The following is a 20,600-nucleotide window of genomic DNA, read 5'->3' on the forward strand; positions in this document are numbered from 1 at the left end:
CCATCATCATCTATCCCAGAGCATTAACAGTCTGTGCACTGTTGGTTTTTTCTCTGCTTCAGCCACATATTATCTACTGTTTTATGGAGCAGTAACAACTGCTGATTTTCAGCCCACTGAAGGGCAAAATCTCTTGAGCAGTCCTGTCCATTATGCTGGTGGATTTCAGCCAGATCCTTGGTACTCTTAATTAGTATGAACTGATGAATGTGCATTGTTGCCAAGCCCATTTCCAGTGACCTTACTATTAAGTGAACATATTAGGGGCTATCAATCTCAGTGGAGTTACTCATAGGTTCTCTGTCAGACTAATTGCCACTGACCAACCAAGTACTGAAGCTCCCTGACTTGGAACCCTGACCAGATGGATGCAGTGTTTGCATGGCACTTTCATATCACAGTTTCTGGCAGAGGAGGTTCAGAATTCTGACAAGCTTCTAAGAAAAAACATCCCTTATCAAAGTAACCCTGTGCAATTCATCCCATTAGGAATCAGAAGCTGCCTTCCGAATCTGCAGTTTCAGAAGAATCTTATTATTATGCCAAGTTCCACAATAGGTCATTAAGTGTAATTTTGTTGTCTCAGCACATCTTGGGTGTTCACCTCTAAGTCAATGATAGATTCTTCCCTGAAACATCTCAAGATGGGATTCCATAAAGTTGTGTAGATCCCTTACTGCTGATCCCTTTTCAGGAAGGAGCTAGGACATCTATCAGTTAGGTGGCAGTGCCTATGTCTCAGATGACCCCAGCATGCAGATCAAGATGATATATATAAAGCTTTTTCCTTCTGTTATGGAAAATAGCTTTTAGGCCTCCAGTAGATCCATCACCAGACCTGTTCCTATTTCTAAGTACATTTAGTGACTCAGTTACGGATTTGCAATTACCTCAATCTTGATGCCTCCAGTGCTGCAGTTGTTCAAGCCAGTGTTTCACCCATCAGTGTCTTCAGCTAACTGCATGTCGACACAGTTCATTCATAACTTGCTGCTTTTGATTTCCCCTCATACGCTGAAATTGGAGAAAATATTTAGAACAAGATGAGGTTGTAAACCTTGAATAGAAGTTCTGAGATTACAAATCCAGGAACTCACTTTTCCTGAGTTTGTATGTAAGGTAACTATGAAGAGCTTCATGGCACTAGAACAGATAGGAAGTATCTCCTGAAGCTGAATTATTCTACCTGCTGCCAACCAAGAGGATGCAGTGGTTTGACATGTCAGAGAGCATTTTTCAGATTGCCTTTGTTGCTTCTATGTAGTTGTCCTACACACAAAGTGCCTTCATCAGATGGTGGGTTCCAAATAAGTAAACCACTCATTTCTAGAGTTTAGCTCTTTTAGAAACCTATAGAAGGAAAATAGATTTTTGCAGGATAAAATTTATCATATATAATTATGGTACTAGTTAAGCAATATTTAGTATCATGGGATATCACTGCCACTTTCTTAAAATAGTAAATGGAACAAAACAATAAATGAAATTGAAAGTACGGTATATCAGGCCACTCCAGTTTGTCTCCTTGGCCTTGTATTGTGTGAAAGGATGTTCAATGAAACTGAAAGGCAGGCACCAAATTTAAAACAGACAGAAGAAAATTCTTCTTTACACAATGCACAATTAACCTGTAAAACTCATACCTGCCAGGTGTGACTGAGGCCAAGAGCTTAATAGGATTCAAAAAAGAATTGAACATTCATATGGATAAAGAAGAATATCCATGTTTACTCTGGAGAGGGGGGAAAAGTGTAAAGTTTATTAACTCTCCTATTTCAGGATGTAACTTGCCTTATGGACAGATTATTACCTAATTGTCCAGACCAGAGTGACTTTTTCCTCTGAAGCTTCTTGTACTTGCTACTGTCAGAGGTTGGATACTGGGCTAGATGGGTCATAGATATGATCCTCTATGGTACTTCCTGTGTAAAGCTGATGAAAACCACTTCTGAATATGTGGTTTCATGTTCGCTCAAGTACTGCAAATGGAGAGTTGCTTTTTTTTTTTAAGTGGCGGTCAGTAAACAATTAGAAGGAACTATTAACCTCTAGGTTGCAATAACTGCTCCACCCAAGATTAAATTTTCTTAAAAGTAGGTTGCTTTGCGTATGCAGCTAATATTTCTTGGTAAGACTGATTAAAATTGAAATTTCTGACAGTAATTTCCCGTCTTTATTCTTTCTCTCCTTCATACTTAGGGCCCTATCAAATTCATGGTCCATTTTGGTCAATTTCACAGACATAGGATTTTAAAAATAATAAATTTAATGATTTCAGCTATTTAAATCTGAAAATTCATGATGTTGTAATGGTAGGGGTCCTGCCCCAAAAATAATTTGGGGGGGGGAAGGTTATTGTCGGGGGTTGTGGTACTGCCACCCTTACTTCTGCGCTGCTTCAGAGTTGGGCAGCTGGAAAGCAGCAGCTGCTGGCCGGGAGCCCAGCTCTGAAGGCAGAGCCACCACCAGCACCAATGCAGAAAGAAGGACTGCACGGTATGGTATGCTATTGCCACCCTTACTTCTGCGCTGCTGCCTGCAGAGCTGGGCCCTCAGTCAGCAGCCGCCACTATCCAGCCGCCCAGCTCTGAAAGCAGTGCAGAAGTAAGGGTGGCAATGCCGCGACCCCCCTAAAATAATCTTGCGACCCCACTGCAACCCCCTTCTGGATCAGGACCCTCAATTTGCAAAACTCTGGTCTCCCCTGTGAAATCTGTATAATATAGGGTAAAAGCACACAAAAGACCAGATTTCATGTTTGGAGACCAGATTTCACGGGCGGAGACCAGATTTCACAGTCCGTGACACATTTTCTGTGGCCATGAATTTGGTAGGGCTCTATTCATACTGATCCTGATGAAACCGAACTAGTCGAATCATTTATTTGAACATTCAAAGCATTCTATGTGACTCTGTTTCATTTGGCAAATAGAAATTTTCCTGATCTTTTACTGGGATACTTTAAAAAGGTTTCATTGTATACTTTACATCAGAAGTGAGAGTTTTATTGCCTTTACACTTCTATAGAATGTGACTTTATAGATAATCTTTACCTTTAGAAAAAGAAGCATTATCTGTAAGTAAAATTCTCTGAAGGTAGCAATTATTTATGGCTATATATTCACATTGTCCAGTTTTGAAGTTGCCAGTCACTTCATTCTGCTTTTAGATTAGAGGTAGCTCCAAATAAGGAACCAGTTATATTATTTATGTATGCATCAGGTATACATACTATTTATACTCAAGCCACATACAGTACATACTAGACAGTTTAGCCCAAAGGCAGAAATGATAACTAAATGAGTCGTATTTCTGATTACCTGTGCTGGAGGCCATATGTGATTTAGGAAAGTCTGTCCACAGATGGCCCTCCTTTCTGCAAACCAACATACAGGTATAGAAAATAAAACCATTTTTTTCCCCGGAGTCTCAGAGAACCAACATTTTTAGCTAGTTTTTGAACTCATTAGATTTCATCTTAGAATTCTGACATTTTTGAAAAATACTCAACTTGCAAGATGGATTTTTAATTTTAGCTTCCCTTTATCATTCTTTCCCATGGTTAGTTCATTTAGTGGAGCACTGTAAATTAAACACCACCAGTAGACAGCTAAAAGTCTTGCTGCATAACAAGTATGTCCTAGACCTTGTGCATTTACATTTATGATTGACTAGTATTGAATGCTCTTGTTGAATACAAAAGGAACTTCTCATTTCAGATAGAGTAAATGATTAATGAATTTGCATGATAGAGCAAAAAAGAATATTGAGAGAATTAATGGCTATGGTTTTCAAGTATTGGTAATGTTATAATAATGCTTTAGGCACTTACCTTAGACAAGAGTATTTGAGACCTTGTAAATGATGTTTTTCACTTCAGAAGTTCCTTATACTTTGTGTTTCTTTCAGACTGCAAACACAACCACCTTGAGCTATTTAGTGACCAGTTTAAAACCAAACACCTTGTATGAGTTCTCTGTGATGGTGACTAAAGGTCGAAGATCAAGTACTTGGAGTATGACAGCTCATGGGACTACCTTTGAATTAGGTATTCACTTGTGTCTTTCTGGAACTGTTAACCATTTCAATGAGATGAATAAAGTCAGTCCTACCCCAGTGCTGGTTCTTTGCATAGACTTAAAATGGCAGTCCTCTGCTGTTGCTGATGTGGGATTTGGGGGAGGAGGGGAACAGAGTGGGGGCATTCCTGATATTAATATTCTTTGAAAGTCAGTGAAGGGGAGATTACATAAAAGAGAGAATTGTGAACAAATTACAGAAAATAAATGGATAAAATGATCTGTAGTTAATAGATGGGAAAGAAGAGAGAGAGACATATGTTTTAAATATCTGAGAAATCGCATCTTAATAGCAGCTACTGAGAAAAACCTTGCAATTAATAATGACAATTTACTAAAATTCATTAATTATAGAACAAAAATTAGACGAGACAAACTATTCTGAGAACTTTGGTGCATAGAAATTTAGTCATCAAAATCAGCCCTAAATTCATCATCTCCTCGTGAATTGCGTAGGCAGCTATCAGAACTATAGGAGCTGTGAACTGTGCGTACAAACTACAGCATTACAGCTGCTGGTAGAAGCTCATGCCTAATGAGCATCTGTAGGTTGCAGAACCCCTCTGCCCTAGACCTGTCCCCCGGTATCTTATTTTTCACCTGCAAGATTGGTCAAAGAGCAGGGAGCATTCACTATCTCTATGTTAGCTTCCAGCTATTTTCACTTTAGCTTAAATTTAGCTTTCTTATAATCATAGAACCATAGGATCAGAAGGGACCACAAGGCTCATCCAAGACAGATGGTTATCCAGCCTCTTTTTTAAAACCTACAGTGAAGGAGAGTCCACGATTTTCCTTGCCAGTCTGTTCCATTGTCCTACTGTTCGTACAGTTAGGAAGCTTTTCCTGAGATTTAATCTAAATCTGCTGCTGTTATATTTACTTTTTGATTTATTTTAACTGTAAATACAAATAAGCCCCTATCCAAATAGCCTTAAGGCCTTGACATCTATTAAAATATTGCATTAAAAATACGTAAAATCAAAGCGCACAAAGAGTCAGTCCAGTCAGCACAATATCATAAAGAAAGAGTGAAACCAATCACTTTGTTTAGATTTAAAGTAAAATTTTCAAAAACATCTATGTTGCTTTTGAAAATGTTTCTCTTTTTTGTGGGTGTGCTTGTGATGTATCTTTGTCGTGTTAGACATCTTTGTTAGTATCGGTTTCACAGGAACTATAGTTGACCTAGTACTGAGGGAGCCTAAATTCTTAAGGGACTTACCCAGCTGACAGAAGCAGCAAGCAGGGCTAGGTCTAGTTATCAGAGTGATGTGTGGTGACGTCCAAAGCAAGAGCACCTGATCACTTGGTTTTAGTGTAACAATATCTATCTATCATTAACCATTAGAGTTGGAACCTAGAAGTTGCAGAAAAGTGTAAACACCTTTTAAGTAGAATTTGTATTAAAAATACAAGCAACTGAGGCCTGGTCTACACTAGGACTTTAAATCGAATTTAGCAGCGTTAATTCGAATTAACCGCTCAACCGTCCACACCAGGAAGCCGTTTAATTCGACCTAGAGGGCTCTTTAGTTCGAATTCGGTACTCCACCCCGAGGGGAGTAGCGCTAAATTCGACATGGCTATCTCGAATTAGGCTATGTGTGGATGCAAATCGAACTTAGTAGCTCCAGGAGCTATCCCACAGTGCACCACTCTGTTGACGCTCTGGACAGCAGTCCAAGCTTGGATTCTCTGACCAGCCACACAGGAAACGACCCGGGAAAATTTGAATTCCTTTTCCTGTCTGGGCACTTTGAATCTGATGTCCTGGTTGGACATCGGAGCAAGCTCAGCAGCACCTGCAACGATGCAGAGCTCTCCAGCAGAGGAGTCCATGCAATCCCAGAATAGAAAGAGGTCCCCAGCATGGACAGACCGGGAAGTCCTGGATCTGATCGCTTTGTGGGGCGATGAGTCTGTGCTTTCGGAGCTGCGCTCCAACAAACGGAATGCAAAGACCTACGAGAAGGTCTCCAAAGCCATGGCACTCAGAGGATACAGCCGGGATACAACGCAGTGCCGCGTGAAAATCAAGGACCTGAGACAAGGCTACCAAAAAGTCAGAGCGGCAAACGGACGCTCCGGAGCCCAGCCCCAGACATGCCGCTTCTACGAGGCACTGCATGCCATTCTAGGTGGGTCTGCCACCACTGCCCCACCAGTGACCGTGGACTCTGAGTATGGGATAGTGTCGATGGGCAGTTCCTCGGCGATGTTCGCCGATGGGGAAGATGAGGAAGGGTTTGTGGAGGACGACACAGGCAACAGCGCTTACAATACCGCTTTCCCCGACAGCCAGGATCTCTTCATCACCCTCACAGAGATCCCCTACCAACCCTCCCCGGCCGTTAACCCGGACTCAGAATCAGGGGAAGGATCAGTCGGTAAGTGCTATAAACATGGAAACATTTATTTTTTTAAAAACAGGAATAAAAAATATATAAAAACTATATAAAAACTTTTCCATATAAAACTATATAAAAAGAAGGTCCACACATATAGGGATGGAACAGAAATCCTCCTGGGACACTTCCACGAAGCTCTCGTACAGGAGCTCGAAAAGCCTCCGCAGGAGGTTCCTGGGGAGAGGTGCCTTATTTGGTGCTCCGTGGAAGCACACTCTTCCGCGCCAGGCCATCCTAAGGTACAGCGGAATCATTGCCTCCACCAGCATGGCAGCATACGGTCCTGGTCTGTGCAGGGATTCTAGCAGCATCCTCTCTCTCTCTCTCCGAGTGACCCGCCTCAGGGTAATCTCGTTCGGCGACTGCTGCATCTAATTAGGGCAATTAGTGTACTGTTACTATTGTGAATGCTTGACTTTTACTTTGCATAGCAATGACCTTCGTTTAACAGCCACGTGTTGGAGGCCGCAGAGGAAAAGCATACAGTGATCTTTCCCGGGCACAGCCGCGAGGGGCTGGAACAGGGTCAGACTTTATGCTTTCCAGATTGCCTTCAGCGGGAGGGCACAGCTATCCATTAACTGTTAAGCAGCCTATAGTGTAGTGCTTACCAGGCCTGGCTGCTACACGGATTCAGCTGTACCGCCCCGCTTGTCCGATCTCCTGTGCAAGACCGCAGCCAATGAAAGCGTATTCCGAAATCTCGAACTTGTCCTGAGAGCTCGTGAGACTAGGTGCCCTGTATGGTCTTGTTCACAGAAACTGACTAGACTGTGTTCAGTGTTCGCAAACATGTATCTTTTCAAGGAAATCACTTCCTTTTTCCCATCACACAGCTGCGGCTCTTTCACGAACTGCCCCGGCATCCCCCTCACAGAGGCTGGCGCAGATTAGGCGGCGAAAGAAAAAGACTAGGGATGACATGTTCTCGGAACTGATGGCTTGCTCCAGAGCCGAGGCGGCCGAGCAGAGACAGTGGAGGGAGACCCTGTGTCAGCACCAGCGCTCACACAGCGAACGGGAGGACAGGTGGCGCCAGGAAGACCAGCAGGCGACTCAAACGCTGCTTGGGCTAATGAGGGAGCAAACGGACACGCTCCGGCGCCTTGTAGATGTTCTGCAGGACCGCAGGCAGGAGCAGAGAGTCCCCCTGAACTGTATCTGCAACCGCCTTCCCCCGCCACAAAGTCCTGTCCCCCCCTCACCCAAAATCACAAGAAGGAGGGGCGCTAGGGGCCGTGAAAACTGTCACTCCACCCCAGCAGAGCGCTCATGTACCAAACAGCTCTCATGCCATAAATTTTGAGAAGTGCTTCCCTTCCTGGATCACCCAGTCCCAAATCCAAGTTTCATCCCCCCACTGTGTAGTTGAATATTAAGAGTAGTTTGTTGTTATTCACTGTTTCCGTCACGTTTTCCTTGTCAGAAGACTTTGTGTGAAGGGGGGGAGGGGTTTTTTAATTGCATAGGACAGCCTCCATTACCAGGGTACAGACTTGGGGGCAGGATCAACAGCAGGACACACACAGACTGCAGTCACTAGGCACTAGGGTCATTCTGGGAGGTGAATGCTGCCCCGGGTCAGTCTGTGAGGTGTATGCTGCCCCAGGGTCCTAGCGCCTGACATCCACAAATGGCAAGGCAGGCTGCCCTTACCATGCCCTTCCACCCTAGCCACGAGCCTCTCCGATGCCCTGAGCCCCAGCAAGAGCCCTCATCCACGGACACATACTCACCCTTCCCACACACCCCTCACCCCTTCCTACGCCCCAACCCCCAGCCCAGAGCCTGCATCCAAACTCCATCCCAAAGACGGCACCCCTCACCCCTTCCTGCAAACCCACCCCTTCCTGCACACCCACCTGCAACCGTCCTCCCCCCAGAGACCGCTGTAGGAGCAGGAGCCTGTCATTCCTCTAGTGTAGAAGCGGTCTGTACATCAGTGCACACCGTACCCACCACAGTCCGCGTCCATGTTTCAACCCTTGAACAGGAATTCATAATTAAAGAAAACTTTATTAATAATCAGTGTTCCATTAAAGTTATTTTAAAACGTGTGTTGGAAGGGGGGAAACCTGGAGAACGGGGTATGTAACCGCAGATCGAAGTCAACAGTCACTGAAACAGGCTCAGGTTCAGCTTCTCTGTAAATCAACTGGAGAGTCATAGGTTACCCTGCTCTCCGAGGAACCTATCTTTCAAAGCCTCCCGGATGCACAGCGCTTCCCGCTGGGATCTTCTATCGGCACGGCTGTCTGGCTGAGCGTAATCAGCAGCCAGGCGATTGGCCTCAACCTCCCATCCCGCCATAAAGGTCTCCCCCTTGCTCTCACAGAGATTGTGGAGCACACAGCAAGCAGCAATAACAACGGGGATATTTTTTTCGCTGAGGTCCGAGCGAGTCAGTAAGCTCCGCCATCTCCCCTTGAGACGTCCGAAAGCACACTCCACCACCATTCTGCACTTGCTCAGCCGGTAGTTGAAGAGTTCCTTCTCACTGTCCAAGGCGCCTGTATAGGGCTTCATGAGCCAGGGCATTAGCGGGTAGGCTGGGTCCCCGAGGATCACTGTAGGCATCTGCACATCCCCAACCGTTATTTTGTGGTCCGGGAAGAAACTACCTGCCTGGAGGCGTTTAAACAGACCAGAGTTCCTGAACACACGCGCGTCATGAACCTTGCCCGGCCACCCGACGTAGATGTTGGTAAAATGTCCCCTATGGTCCACCAGTGCTTGCAGCACCATAGAAAAGTAGCCCTTTCGGTTAATGTACTCGCTGGCCTGGTGGGCCGGTCCCAGGATAGGGATGTGAGTGCCATCTATAGCCCCACCTCAGTTTGGGAATCCCATCGCGCCGAAGCCATCTATGACGACCTGGACGTTTCCCAGGGTCACTACCTTTGAGAACAGTTGCTCAACGATTGCGTGGGCTACTTGAATCACAGCAAGCCCTACGGTAGATTTGCCCACGCCAAAGTGGTTCGCTACTGACCGGTAGCTGTCTGCCGTTGCAAGTTTCCAGAGGGCTATGGCCACTCGCTTCTGCACAGTCAGGGCTGCTCGCATCCGGGTGTCCTGGCGCTTCAGGGCAGGGGACAGCAAGTCACAGAGTTCAAGGAAAGTGCCCTTACGCATCCTGAAGTTTCGCAGCCACTGTGATTCATCCCAGACCTGCAGCACTATGCGGTCCCACCAGTTCGTGCTTGTTTCCCGGGCCCAGAATCGCCGTTCCACACCATGAACTTGACCCATTGCCACCATGATCTCCACTGCGCGGCGTACCCTGCTTTGTGAGAGGTCTGCGCCACTCTGTGACTTCCTGTCCTCACCGCGCTGCTGGAGCCTCCTCGCCCGATTTCTCAGCAGCTGACTGTGGAAGAGGTGGACGATAAGGTGCGAGGAGTTGACAACGGCCATAAGTGCAGCGATGATCGCAGCGGGCTCCATGCTCGCAGTGCTGTGGCGTCCGAGCTGTAACCGACCAGAGAAGGGCGCGAACAGATTTCCCGCCGGCGCTTTCAAGGAGAGAGGGCGGGAGTGACAGTTCAATGATGACAGTTACCCAAAACCACCCTCGACACATTTTTTCCCCCAGCAGGCATTGGGGGTTCTACCCAGCATTCCACTGGGCAGCGGGGACTGCGGGAACTGTGGGATAGCTTCCCACAGTGCACCGCTTCCAAAGTCGACGCTGGCCCCGTTACTGTGGACTCAGACAGTCGAATTAGTGTATTTAGTGTGGATACACAAATTCGACTTCATAAGGTCGATTCCACAAATTCGAATTAAGTAGATTCGAAATAGTCTTGTAGTGTAGACGTACCCTTAGATATGAATCAGGGTGAAATGAAGAAAATTACTTCTCCGTCCCTGACTAGTCATCTTTTCATTAGAGATTTCCATAGACTTATGTGGGTGGAGTTGCCAACTCTTGTAATTTTATTGTGAGTCTTGTGATAGTTCCTTAAACCCCAACAGTGACGTTATATGAATACATGAAAATCTCAGCTTTCATTTAAAACATAAAGTAACTTTCTAGTCCTTGTGTTTGTGGAGAAAAACTTGAATGCATGAAACTTAGTGTGCCCAAAAGGCTCAAAAAACAGAAAACAAGTAAAAAGAATTCCTAATGTATCTTTTTTTTTTTTAAAAAGGTTCATGACTTAATCCAGTCTCCTGATTTTAGGTGCCTAATGGATGATTTTTGAACAGTTGGGGTTGGCAATGCTGCATAGGACTTATTCCTCAATTACTGCTGAAGAAAGGTTTGTTCTTCTTCAAGTAGTGTCCCTATAGGTGCTGCAGTGTAGGAGTGCTTGCATCCCTGCGCTGGTGATCAGAAAACTTTGCTAGCAGTGTCAGTTAGGCCCGCACATGCACTGTCTCTCTTTGTGTGCTGTCTCTCCAGCTCGCGTTGGCTAACCCCTCTCAGTTCCTTCTCAACCACCCCAGCCAGAGATGAAGTCATTAGCAGTCCATTAAGACTATCACTTAATTTACATACCTGTAGTTAGTTGGTCTACTACTTATAGTTCTAGTTGTAGTCATCTCCTTTCTTATTTTACTCTTGAAAATAAAATAAAAAATACATTAATTTCTTTCCCGTTCTTCCTCCCCTGTTGGGGATCCTTCCCCACGATGGGGTATGCCTGGTTCATCAACTTCAGAAAGTGCCTCACTTGTAAAGAGGCCATCCCGATTGCAGACAAGCACCCTCAGTGCATTCACTGCCTCGGGGAAGGCCATACACAACAGAAGTGTGGTCTTTGCCATCAACTCCAGCCAGGATCCCGCAAAGACAGAGCTCTGCCAGAAGATCATCTTCATGGGGGAACTCTCCGACCCCAGTCACCTGATAGACATGAACCTTCCCCACAGCATTCTACATCTAAGGCCTGTGGGCTGAGGAAACAGGCTGCAGATCCCTCTCAAATCATCTAAGAAGAGAGTGGGAAGTCCCCACAGTGAGCCCCAAGATAGCCATAATCATTCACCATCTCACTCGGTATCTTCGGCATCACCGGCACTGAGACTATCTCAGTCCAGTACCTATGGATCACAGAGACCAACAGCAACTGGAACTTCTGACAGGCCTACAGACACGATGGGCATGGGCACTGAGTCATCAGCTCTGAAGGACAGGGGTAAGCAATCTTCTAAAAAGATACTCCTGGTACTCAAGTCCATATCGGCACCACCAACGATGGCTCGCCAAGCACTGGAGCAACTGGTCTGAACAATATCCCTGTCCTCCTTGGCACCACCACCAATGCTGGGACAATCAGTACCGGCAGAATCCTATGATTGCAGAGACCTCCACATGCCAGATGCACCAGAGTCCCCATCTCTTGGTATCAAGACCTTTGCACCAAGCCTCCACCGAGTTCAGGAAGTATCCCTGTTGCCATGCCATGCCACTCTGCCCTCTAGTGAGGGTTCAGACAGTGAGCCAGAGGAGGTAGTGTTGCAGTACTCCTCCCAAGCTCCATATGGTGCTTACTACCAACAGAAACCAAGGATATACACACAGATGGCCCCACCAGCACCATCCTGGTATGGCCACTCATGCGTGTCACCTCTAGGCTCTATGCCACCACCATCCCAATGGCCATATTGGGACCCTTGGGTGGCGCACCACCAGCATGCCTCTCAGTCTTCGAGCCTTGCCCAAGAACCCTGGAAACAGGCCCTCCTTGGCCGCAGCATCCAGAGGTTCAGAACCAGCTCAAGTCATAGAGGAACAGGAAGCTGCTATAGAGGGGGAAGTGACACCAAGGTTCATATCCTCTTATTCTCCAGATGAAGCCATTATGCCTCTTCCACCATCTTTGGCAGACAATTTTTCTCTCTCCCAGGAGCGAGATACTCCAGATACCATTGGAGGAAGTCATGTACCATCAATTCCTTGACATCCTCCACTCTGCCTCCTCCTCAAGATCGCCCTCCTGATTAATTAAGCCATTTTAGACCCAGCAAAGACTGTGTGGCAGACCACAGCATCTGTGGCACCAACCTGCAAGTAAGTGGACAAAAAATACTATGTCCCCGCTAAGGAATCTGAATTCCTATTCTCCCACCTACCGCCCAGCTCCATCGTGGTGGATGCCGTCAACTTCCATGACCGATCACACTGTCGAGCTACTCCCTATGACAGGGACTGGAAGTGCCTTGACCTTTTTGGTAAAAAAGTGTATCCCTCAGCCAGTGTACAATTCCGTATCTCCGACTACCAGGCCCTCATGGCGAATTATGATTATATAAATTACTCAAAACTGAATGACTTTATTGAAAAGATGCCAGAAGCACATTGTGACCAAATTTAAGGCCATTATCCAGGAGGGACAATTAATGGCAAAGACATTGCTTCAGTCTGCCCTCGATGTGGCTGACACAGCAGCTGGATCCATCTCCACAGATGTGGTGATGCAAAAAGTGGTATGAGTCCATTTGTCAGGCTTCCTGAAAGAGGCACAGTCCACTGTTGAGGCTCTTTGCCAAGAAGACTGATGCCTCCCTTCACACCCTGAAGGACTCCAGAGCTACCCTCCGCACACCTCCGCACATGCACTGTCTCTCCTTGTGCTGCGCCACAAGGCTAGCCAGTGTGTGTGGGCTAACACTGTGTGGACCCGCACAGTGCATGTGCGGGTCCAATGAACACTGCTACTGACGTTCTCTGATCAGCAGCGCAGGGACACAAGCACACCTATAGAGGAGCAACCACAGGGGGACACATCTCGAAGTGCCATCGTTACTGCACAAGATGAGTAACTTCTTGTTGTAGCTCAAGCACAGGCCTGGACATCGGAAACCTCCTGAGTTCTAGCCTTGACAGTGTTCCTGGTTCTCTCATCCTAGCCTTGTCTAAGAGGTTGATTCGTGCTTTGCTTAAGTCCATTCCTGCTCTGTAGAGCACTTGAACACCTTTGGTCGTTTGTTGAATTGGGGCAATAGTTACTAACCTTTAAGCCTCACTTCCCCCATCTCTATAGTGGGGATAGTAACACTTAGTAACCTAACACAAGGGATGCCAGGAGGATTAATCACCAGTAGGTAACATACATAAAGCCCTTTGAACAGGAAAAGCACTATGACAACACTAACTAGTACTGTTATTGAATTCAGTTTCCATGGCAGATGTAGTTTGCTAAAAATTATATAATTAGAAGTCTGTTTTTTATAATTATATAGTTCCAAGGCATAGCTGGTTATTTAATTTCACCTTTGGAGACATCAGCTCTGTGCATTTCATTGCCATTAATCTGAGCCCCATCTGGGTATTTCAGTTCACCGTAAGACTCTGATTCACACATTTAAGCCTTTAACTTGGGTAAAAGGCCTGTATCGTTTCCTCATTTTTGTGCAGGAGGGATGGTGGGGAAAAGACTTCTGCCTCAAGCTACTAAAAAGAAAAAAAGGGCCATGTGTTCATCATATCTGTTTCCAGAGTTCAAATAAACCTTGGTTAAAAGAAAGCAAGAGAGATAACACCTCTGTAGATGCAGACTTCCTTGCAAGCCATCAGAAACCTGTAGTCAAAGTGAAGGGTCTCTCAGAGGTTACAATTAAAAGCCTCCAGGAGTTTACCTTGTTTCAAATGTGTTTCAAATGTGTTCATGGTAGAAAATTGCCATTGCAAGATCTGAGTCCCAGAGCAAACATTTTTGCGTAGAGATAAATTTTATCTTTTATGTTTTGTTATTTTACATAAAAACAAAACATGGAATGGTGTCTTTACAAGTTGATGGGATTTCAGGAATGTTAAACTATTGTGCACTACCAGTCAGTACTCTCAACTAGTAGCTTTGATTCTACGAATATATTGTCTGTTTATTAAAAAAAAAAAAAAAAAAAAGTAATTGAAGACACACGTTGTTTATCCAGTCATGATTCACAGCATCTGTTGGACTGTAGAAATAGATAGCTCCTTAAGGAAAGGAAATATTATGCACCATATGGTATTGGCCATTTTAATGGAGTAAATCATTAAAATTGCTGCCCTAGAATGGTAGATTTACCTTGCGATTAAACATACTGGGTTTCTATTGCTGGGCACCCATACTTCTGTGGCAAAGCAAGTTTAAAAGGATGGTTATGAGATCATTTACATGCATTCAGTGAGATCACTTACATGCTTCTAATGAATGTTTGGGGTTTTTTTTGCAGTTCCTACGTCTCCACCAAAAGATGTGACTGTGGTGAGCAAAGAGGGAAAACCTAGGACAATAATTGTAAACTGGCAGCCTCCATCTGAAGCCAATGGCAAAATTACAGGTGCAGTTTGTGTGTGCTCTCTGAAGTGATCCTGTGTCCTTATTTTTAGTATACTGAGCTTGGGAGGGTAGATGGAAGATATCTAATCAACAGCAGATTAGACACCATATGTAATGCCCCAGTCACCTCTTTGTTAATCACAAACCCATCCAGGATGTTTATCTTCTTATTTATGAATCTTCTCATGTAGCTGAAATTAATTGTTTTCAGCCCACTGCTGCTCTGCTCTTTAGAGGCATCGGCATTGCTGATCTCCACATGAAGTATAGATCATTGTAAAATAGGAGTCTGGATCATGTAAAATTATCATTAATAATATTTTGATTTAGTTGGGGATTGGTCCTGCTTTGAGCAGGGGGTTGGACTAGATGACCTCCTGAGGTCCCTTCGAACCCTGATATTCTATGATTCATGATCATAGAACCTATGATTCTGTGATCATGAAAGGTCAGATTATCATTTTAAATACTATAGAAATCATCATCTTCACCAGTTAATGCAATCCTAGTAGCAAACTTTCAGAAACACACATCTGCAGTTAAACTGGCCCTGAAGCATTTTATGCAAGAGATTCTTTGGCCCAATTCTCTAGCATGTTGTCTGTGGCATTCCTCTGGTACAAAGTGGACTTAGACTCAGTATGTGAAGGTGCTGGAGGATTTCCCTGTGTTCAAGATAATTCATAAGTGGCCTAGGAGCATGACTGGGTATATTTGTACCCTGGTAGTTCATTGTACCCTGTAGACCATAGGAGCAAGCTGCTCTGAATTACACGTTGAATCTGGGTGGTTGTTTCTATACCTAAGAACTTCATGCAGACAAAAGAAGGGAAGGGAGAAAATAAAATATCCCCCCAATATGTATAAAATAATATAGAATTTGATTCTGTAAATGTGGATGAAAATATAGAGACATGAAAAGATGGACAGCTATATATCCAGAGACAAAGTGGTGACGTAATAACTCTTCTTCAGCTCTGTGTAGCTCCAAAGCTTGTCTCTGTCAGCAACTGAAATTGGTCCAATAAAAAATATTACCTTACCCACCTTGTCTCTATTGTACTGGGACCAGCATGGCTACAATAGTGCAAACAGCTGTGAATACACACTGATAGCTAGAGTATATGATGGTGTGGTATATAAAGATTTGTCTTTGAGAAGTGCCACAGCATATCCCCACTTATGGAATCTTCATGTGCTGCTGTTTGGCTCAGGCCCATCTAGAAGAGCCGTGCCCTCCTGGGTTGTGCAAGTGCCCCCCTCATGGATTGGATTGTTCAGCACTGAAGCTGGTTAGCTGCAGGCTTCAGGACTGTATGTGAAGTGCCCTTTGCTTTTTAGCAGCCATTCCAGTTGTCTGGTTCAAAGTTATTTTTGAAGTTGTTTTAGGTAGATTTGCCTGCTTTCAACTCCCCATCCACCCCACGTCTTCAGTATTGCATAGGCAGGTTATTTAATTGGCCCTTGGGGTCGAGGGGTTGATTCTGTGCTCTGGCTGACTCTGACAACGAGGCAGGATTCAAACAGTGTATGATGTATGCCATTAAAATGTACTTCCTGCCTAGAGCCAGGAAATTGGGGAAACCTAAGGATGTTGTTTTAGAAAATCTTTGAAATGGAGAGTCCAAGTAAACAGAACTCTGAGGGAAAGGAAACTTGTAACATCCATTTCAGTAACATCTTTAAAAAATGTCTTATGTATAATATGGTCTGATAACTAGTCCTTGGATAGCAAGGAACAAGGGTTCTGTATCCTTTTGGAAAGATGAGACTCTCCTCATTGCAATAGTGCAAGTCTCCTGTTCCTAGCTTTCATACTGTACTAGTGGACTTTAAACCTGAACTGGTCTGAGTCTGAAAATCAATTACTCCACATTTAATCACTTGTGAATTATGCAGCCATCTCAAATCCATGCCAATAAAATCTTTATACCACCCCATCAAGTGTTCCATATATGTGTATGTGAAAAAGAAAGAGACAAATTTAGATTTTTCATCCAAAATTGTCATAAAAATCCAGGCACAAAAGTTGCTTCCCCACTCTTAAAATGATGAAGAAGATGAAAAAAATAATGTGTTTGCTCACCTGGATTAAGCAGAATTTTACAAGACTAAGCTTTATTATTGTTTGAATGTGCAACGATCACAGCTGAATGTTTTAAAAATGTTTTGTAATCACATTTGCAATCACACTATAAAAGGAAATCTGATAAAATGATTGCATTATGTGAAGCATTAGAATTCCCTTTATATGTCAGTTGTATGCCAATTCCACATTTTACAGGAACATGTGAACAGACTGCCCTCTGGTGGATTGAATAGAAAACAAGATACTAAATAGCTCACAAAGTGAGCACTGGCCTTTCTGTGCACTGAGGGAGACAGGGTCCTGTGGAAAAAACAGTATGTGATCATGTCATTAAAGACTGTATCATAATGCATACACACAAGAGGGGTGAATTAAGATTGCACAGGCAACTTTATTTGTAACATTCCCTAGCTTCTACTGACTTGTTTGCAACCATAATAACTTTTTTTTAACATAACTGTTGGTGTCTTAGATGTAAACAAACATTAAAAAGTACAATTTCTGGGTTCTACAGGCCTTTGTTGTACAATATGGGGGAGGGATAGCTCAGTGGCTTGAGCATTGGCTTGCTAAACCCAGGGTTGTGAGTTCAATCCTTGAGGGGGCCACTTGGGGATCTGGGGCAAAAATTGGTCCTGCTAGTGAAGGCAGGGGGCTGGACTCAATGACCTTTCAAGGTCCCTTCCAGTTCTAGGAGATTGGTATATCTCCTATTATTATATTAAAAATACCAACCAATTAATCAAGACAAAAATAAAGAGTGTTGTCTTCAATTGCATTAATCTCTGGGGTTTGATTGCCACTTTACATGCTGCTCCTTGCTTAGGGCAGATCTTAGCTGCATTGCACAGGACTAGCCCAGGGAATAGAGGTGGGTGCCACCCACCTACATGGGAGAGGAAGTTACAGCTCTGCAGAGTATGCAACCCCTTCTACTCTTCTACCCATGGTACGGGTAGCCCATGCAAGGGAGAAAGGGGACATCAGATATCCCCTTGTGCCGGCACATAGGGCTTCTGATGTTTAGCCCTGTATTTGTTAGTGAGTATTTATTTTATGCCATTGTTTCTACCCATTCATTATCATTAAATATATTATATATTATAATCATTTTGCCAGTTCATCATGGTGCCATACATACAGTGTATTCAATAAAAGATTATGTTGATTTAATATACCTTTACAGGCAATATGCAATTCTCTTGAGGATTACGTTTTTTCATTGTTAATATAAACTGAGAGATAGTAAAAGTTGTAACTACTTGTTTTTTTATTTTATTTTAAAGCTATCATTTTTCTCTAAACTGCTAAGATTTGAGGAGGGAACATTCTTATAATAGTCCTCAAATTATTATTTTACATTGTTTTCATATGATTGGAAAAGAAGATGGAAATAATGGAATTCTCTATAATTGAATGTAGGATAATTTTGATATTTTAAGTGGCATTGTTATACTTTATGATATAATACAATGGTTTAAAATTTCCCATGGGATGTGTATCTAAGATTTAAATGAATGTGTATATATTGAAACAAAGGAGGTTGTGGTTCTCAAAAGCCCCTCAGTGGTTTAAGAGCACCTATTCCATCTAAAGTCAGTAGGATCTGTGCTCTGGAGTCATTTAAGGAGCAACAAAAATCCCACCCTTTAATGCATACATTTTATCTTATTGGTACCTTTGAACAGGATACATCATTTACTACAGCACAGATGTGAATGCTGAGATACATGATTGGGTCATTGAGCCTGTGGTGGGAAACAGATTGACACACCAGATCCAAGAGTTAACCCTTGATACGCCATATTATTTCAAAATCCAGGCCCGCAACTCCAAGGGCATGGGGCCTATGTCGGAGGCAGTACAGTTCAGAACACCCAAAGGTAAAGTCTCATGTATGTTCTCCAGCATTTCCTAAAATACCTGTAGGAAAAGCAACTGGGAGCATCAATTTTGTATTGAATAAGGGCTGCGGAGGAGAATATGAAGTTTGATTAGGGAAGATGTTTTCTCTTCATTCTTCCAGCGGCTCGTGGCTGGAAACAAACACATAACCCAGTTTAAAATCATATGTTTGTGGAGATTTATTTTTAAATTAATTATTGGCCCATATGTCACCAAGATGTTATTACATAGTCAGTGCGGTAAGTGAGCTTCAGAAAAACTGACTTCTAGTTACCTAAAGACTTCAGGTGCAGTGTGTTGCATCTGCCCAACGGTACAGGCAGCAGGATTTGCAAATAAGTTCTTATTGGTCTGCGAACAATTACATGTTAATGTCATGGATGATATAACATGAACAAGTATGATATAACTGCCTCTTTAATCAAGAGATGCTTGTTCATGGGTAACTGGTGAAAGGGTAGGAATGAACATGACATTGAAAATATGTACTATTAAGGAAATGTGGAGAAATCATTGTATAGGACAGATGTTAATGTAGATAATATCTGTAAGGAGAGGTGAAAAATAACCTTGCAAAAAAGGTGTGTGTCAAGTTAATATCTAGCAGTATTGTTTCTATGTGAGTTTTTGTGTTTAAAAATGGAAGCTTAAATCTCTAACTAGTTTTTTTCTGCTCTGTGAAGTTCTTTAAATACTGCCTGTCACTCCTTCAGACCTGGTGATCTTTCTCTTGTTTTTTACTCCCCTGTGCTTGTCCTGGTAGCTGAATCCTCAGATAAAATGCCTAATGATCAAGGTAAATAAACGGACATTCTTTCTCCTCTATTCCATCTCTTTCACACACTACTGTGTTTCTTTTCCACCTGCAATTGCACTTGATAAATGAAACACACATCAGCTGCTCTAAATGTAACTGAGCGAGCTCTTGTGGAGCTTTTATTAGCAGAGGAACTAGAGATTTTATTTGTGGTCTGGATGTCAGGAATGTAAAGTGATCTCCATAGTCAGATGTCACATAAGGGGAGAAGTGGGTTATGCCAGCCCTGAACCATTCTGTTAAAATGGATTTGATTAGGTAATATTCAAGTAGAGCTCTTACCCGGATCTCAGCACAAAGAGGTAGAAGACCAAAGAACACTTGCTGGATTAGCACAAGTTGTGTTTTGTCAGCTCTACATCTGTTATTTTTGCAGTAAATAAAAGTAGCCTTAGTCTTGTTCAGCTTTCTGCACGAGAGAGTCTGACGGTTGACTCATTTAGAGATCAGTCTCCACTAGGAATGCAACTTTAGCCACCAAAAACTTTAAGCTTACTAACTTGACAAATGGTAGCTTTGAGCTTGCTGTGTGGAGCTGGGGTCTGTGGTGATTTTTTAGGGCTAATTTTGCTTTCTTCCAAATAAGGTAAACATCCCACTAATAGGGAGAGAAATGTATTTTAGTGTTTGGGGAGGAACGAGTTTAAAGGGTTACTGGCAAAGAATTTAGGCATATGATTAAAGCTTAAAGTGAAAACGTGTTCCACGTTATAAATATATTTTTTTTAATCCATTACTGAGAAATATTTTGTAAACACTTTATTTTACCTGTCCCAAACCAAACAGTGATGATTGAGGGCAGCTGAGGAACAAACTCTTATCCAGCCTTTGGTTGCAAAAACCCTGGCTGCTATCCCAGTCTCTATCCCCAAGGGATAGGAAAGACTAAAACTTTGTGTTTTATTTAAAAGTTGCTGCACTGTCTCTTTTGCACTGCTTTTCTAACCTCAGTTCTGCACATAACTGTCTTCATGTCCTTCATACAGCATGAGCATCCTAAGGGAGGAAAGTTTTGTCACAGTAACA

The 20,600-nt window shown here is 43.4% G+C and overlaps 1 protein-coding gene across 8 annotated transcripts in view; it reads left to right on the forward strand.

The window, feature by feature from the left end:
• NEO1 (neogenin 1) overlaps nt 1–20,600 on the forward strand; it is a 553,761-nt gene that overhangs the window by 480,996 nt on the left and 52,165 nt on the right. For 5 of the 8 annotated variants that reach the window (XM_044979726.1, XM_044979730.1, XM_044979729.1 and 2 more), the window contains 4 exons: nt 3,910–4,048; nt 14,657–14,764; nt 18,541–18,735; nt 19,521–19,553. In XM_044979726.1, coding sequence (XP_044835661.1) covers nt 3,910–4,048; nt 14,657–14,764; nt 18,541–18,735; nt 19,521–19,553 — 475 coding nt within the window. The remainder of the gene's footprint in view (nt 1–3,909; nt 4,049–14,656; nt 14,765–18,540; nt 18,736–19,520; nt 19,554–20,600) is intronic. The other 3 variants (XM_044979728.1, XM_044979733.1, XM_044979731.1) reach the window with 1 other exon arrangement.

Source organism: Mauremys mutica, chromosome 11 (assembly GCF_020497125.1).
Source record: "Mauremys mutica isolate MM-2020 ecotype Southern chromosome 11, ASM2049712v1, whole genome shotgun sequence".
NCBI lineage: Eukaryota > Metazoa > Chordata > Testudines > Geoemydidae > Mauremys > Mauremys mutica.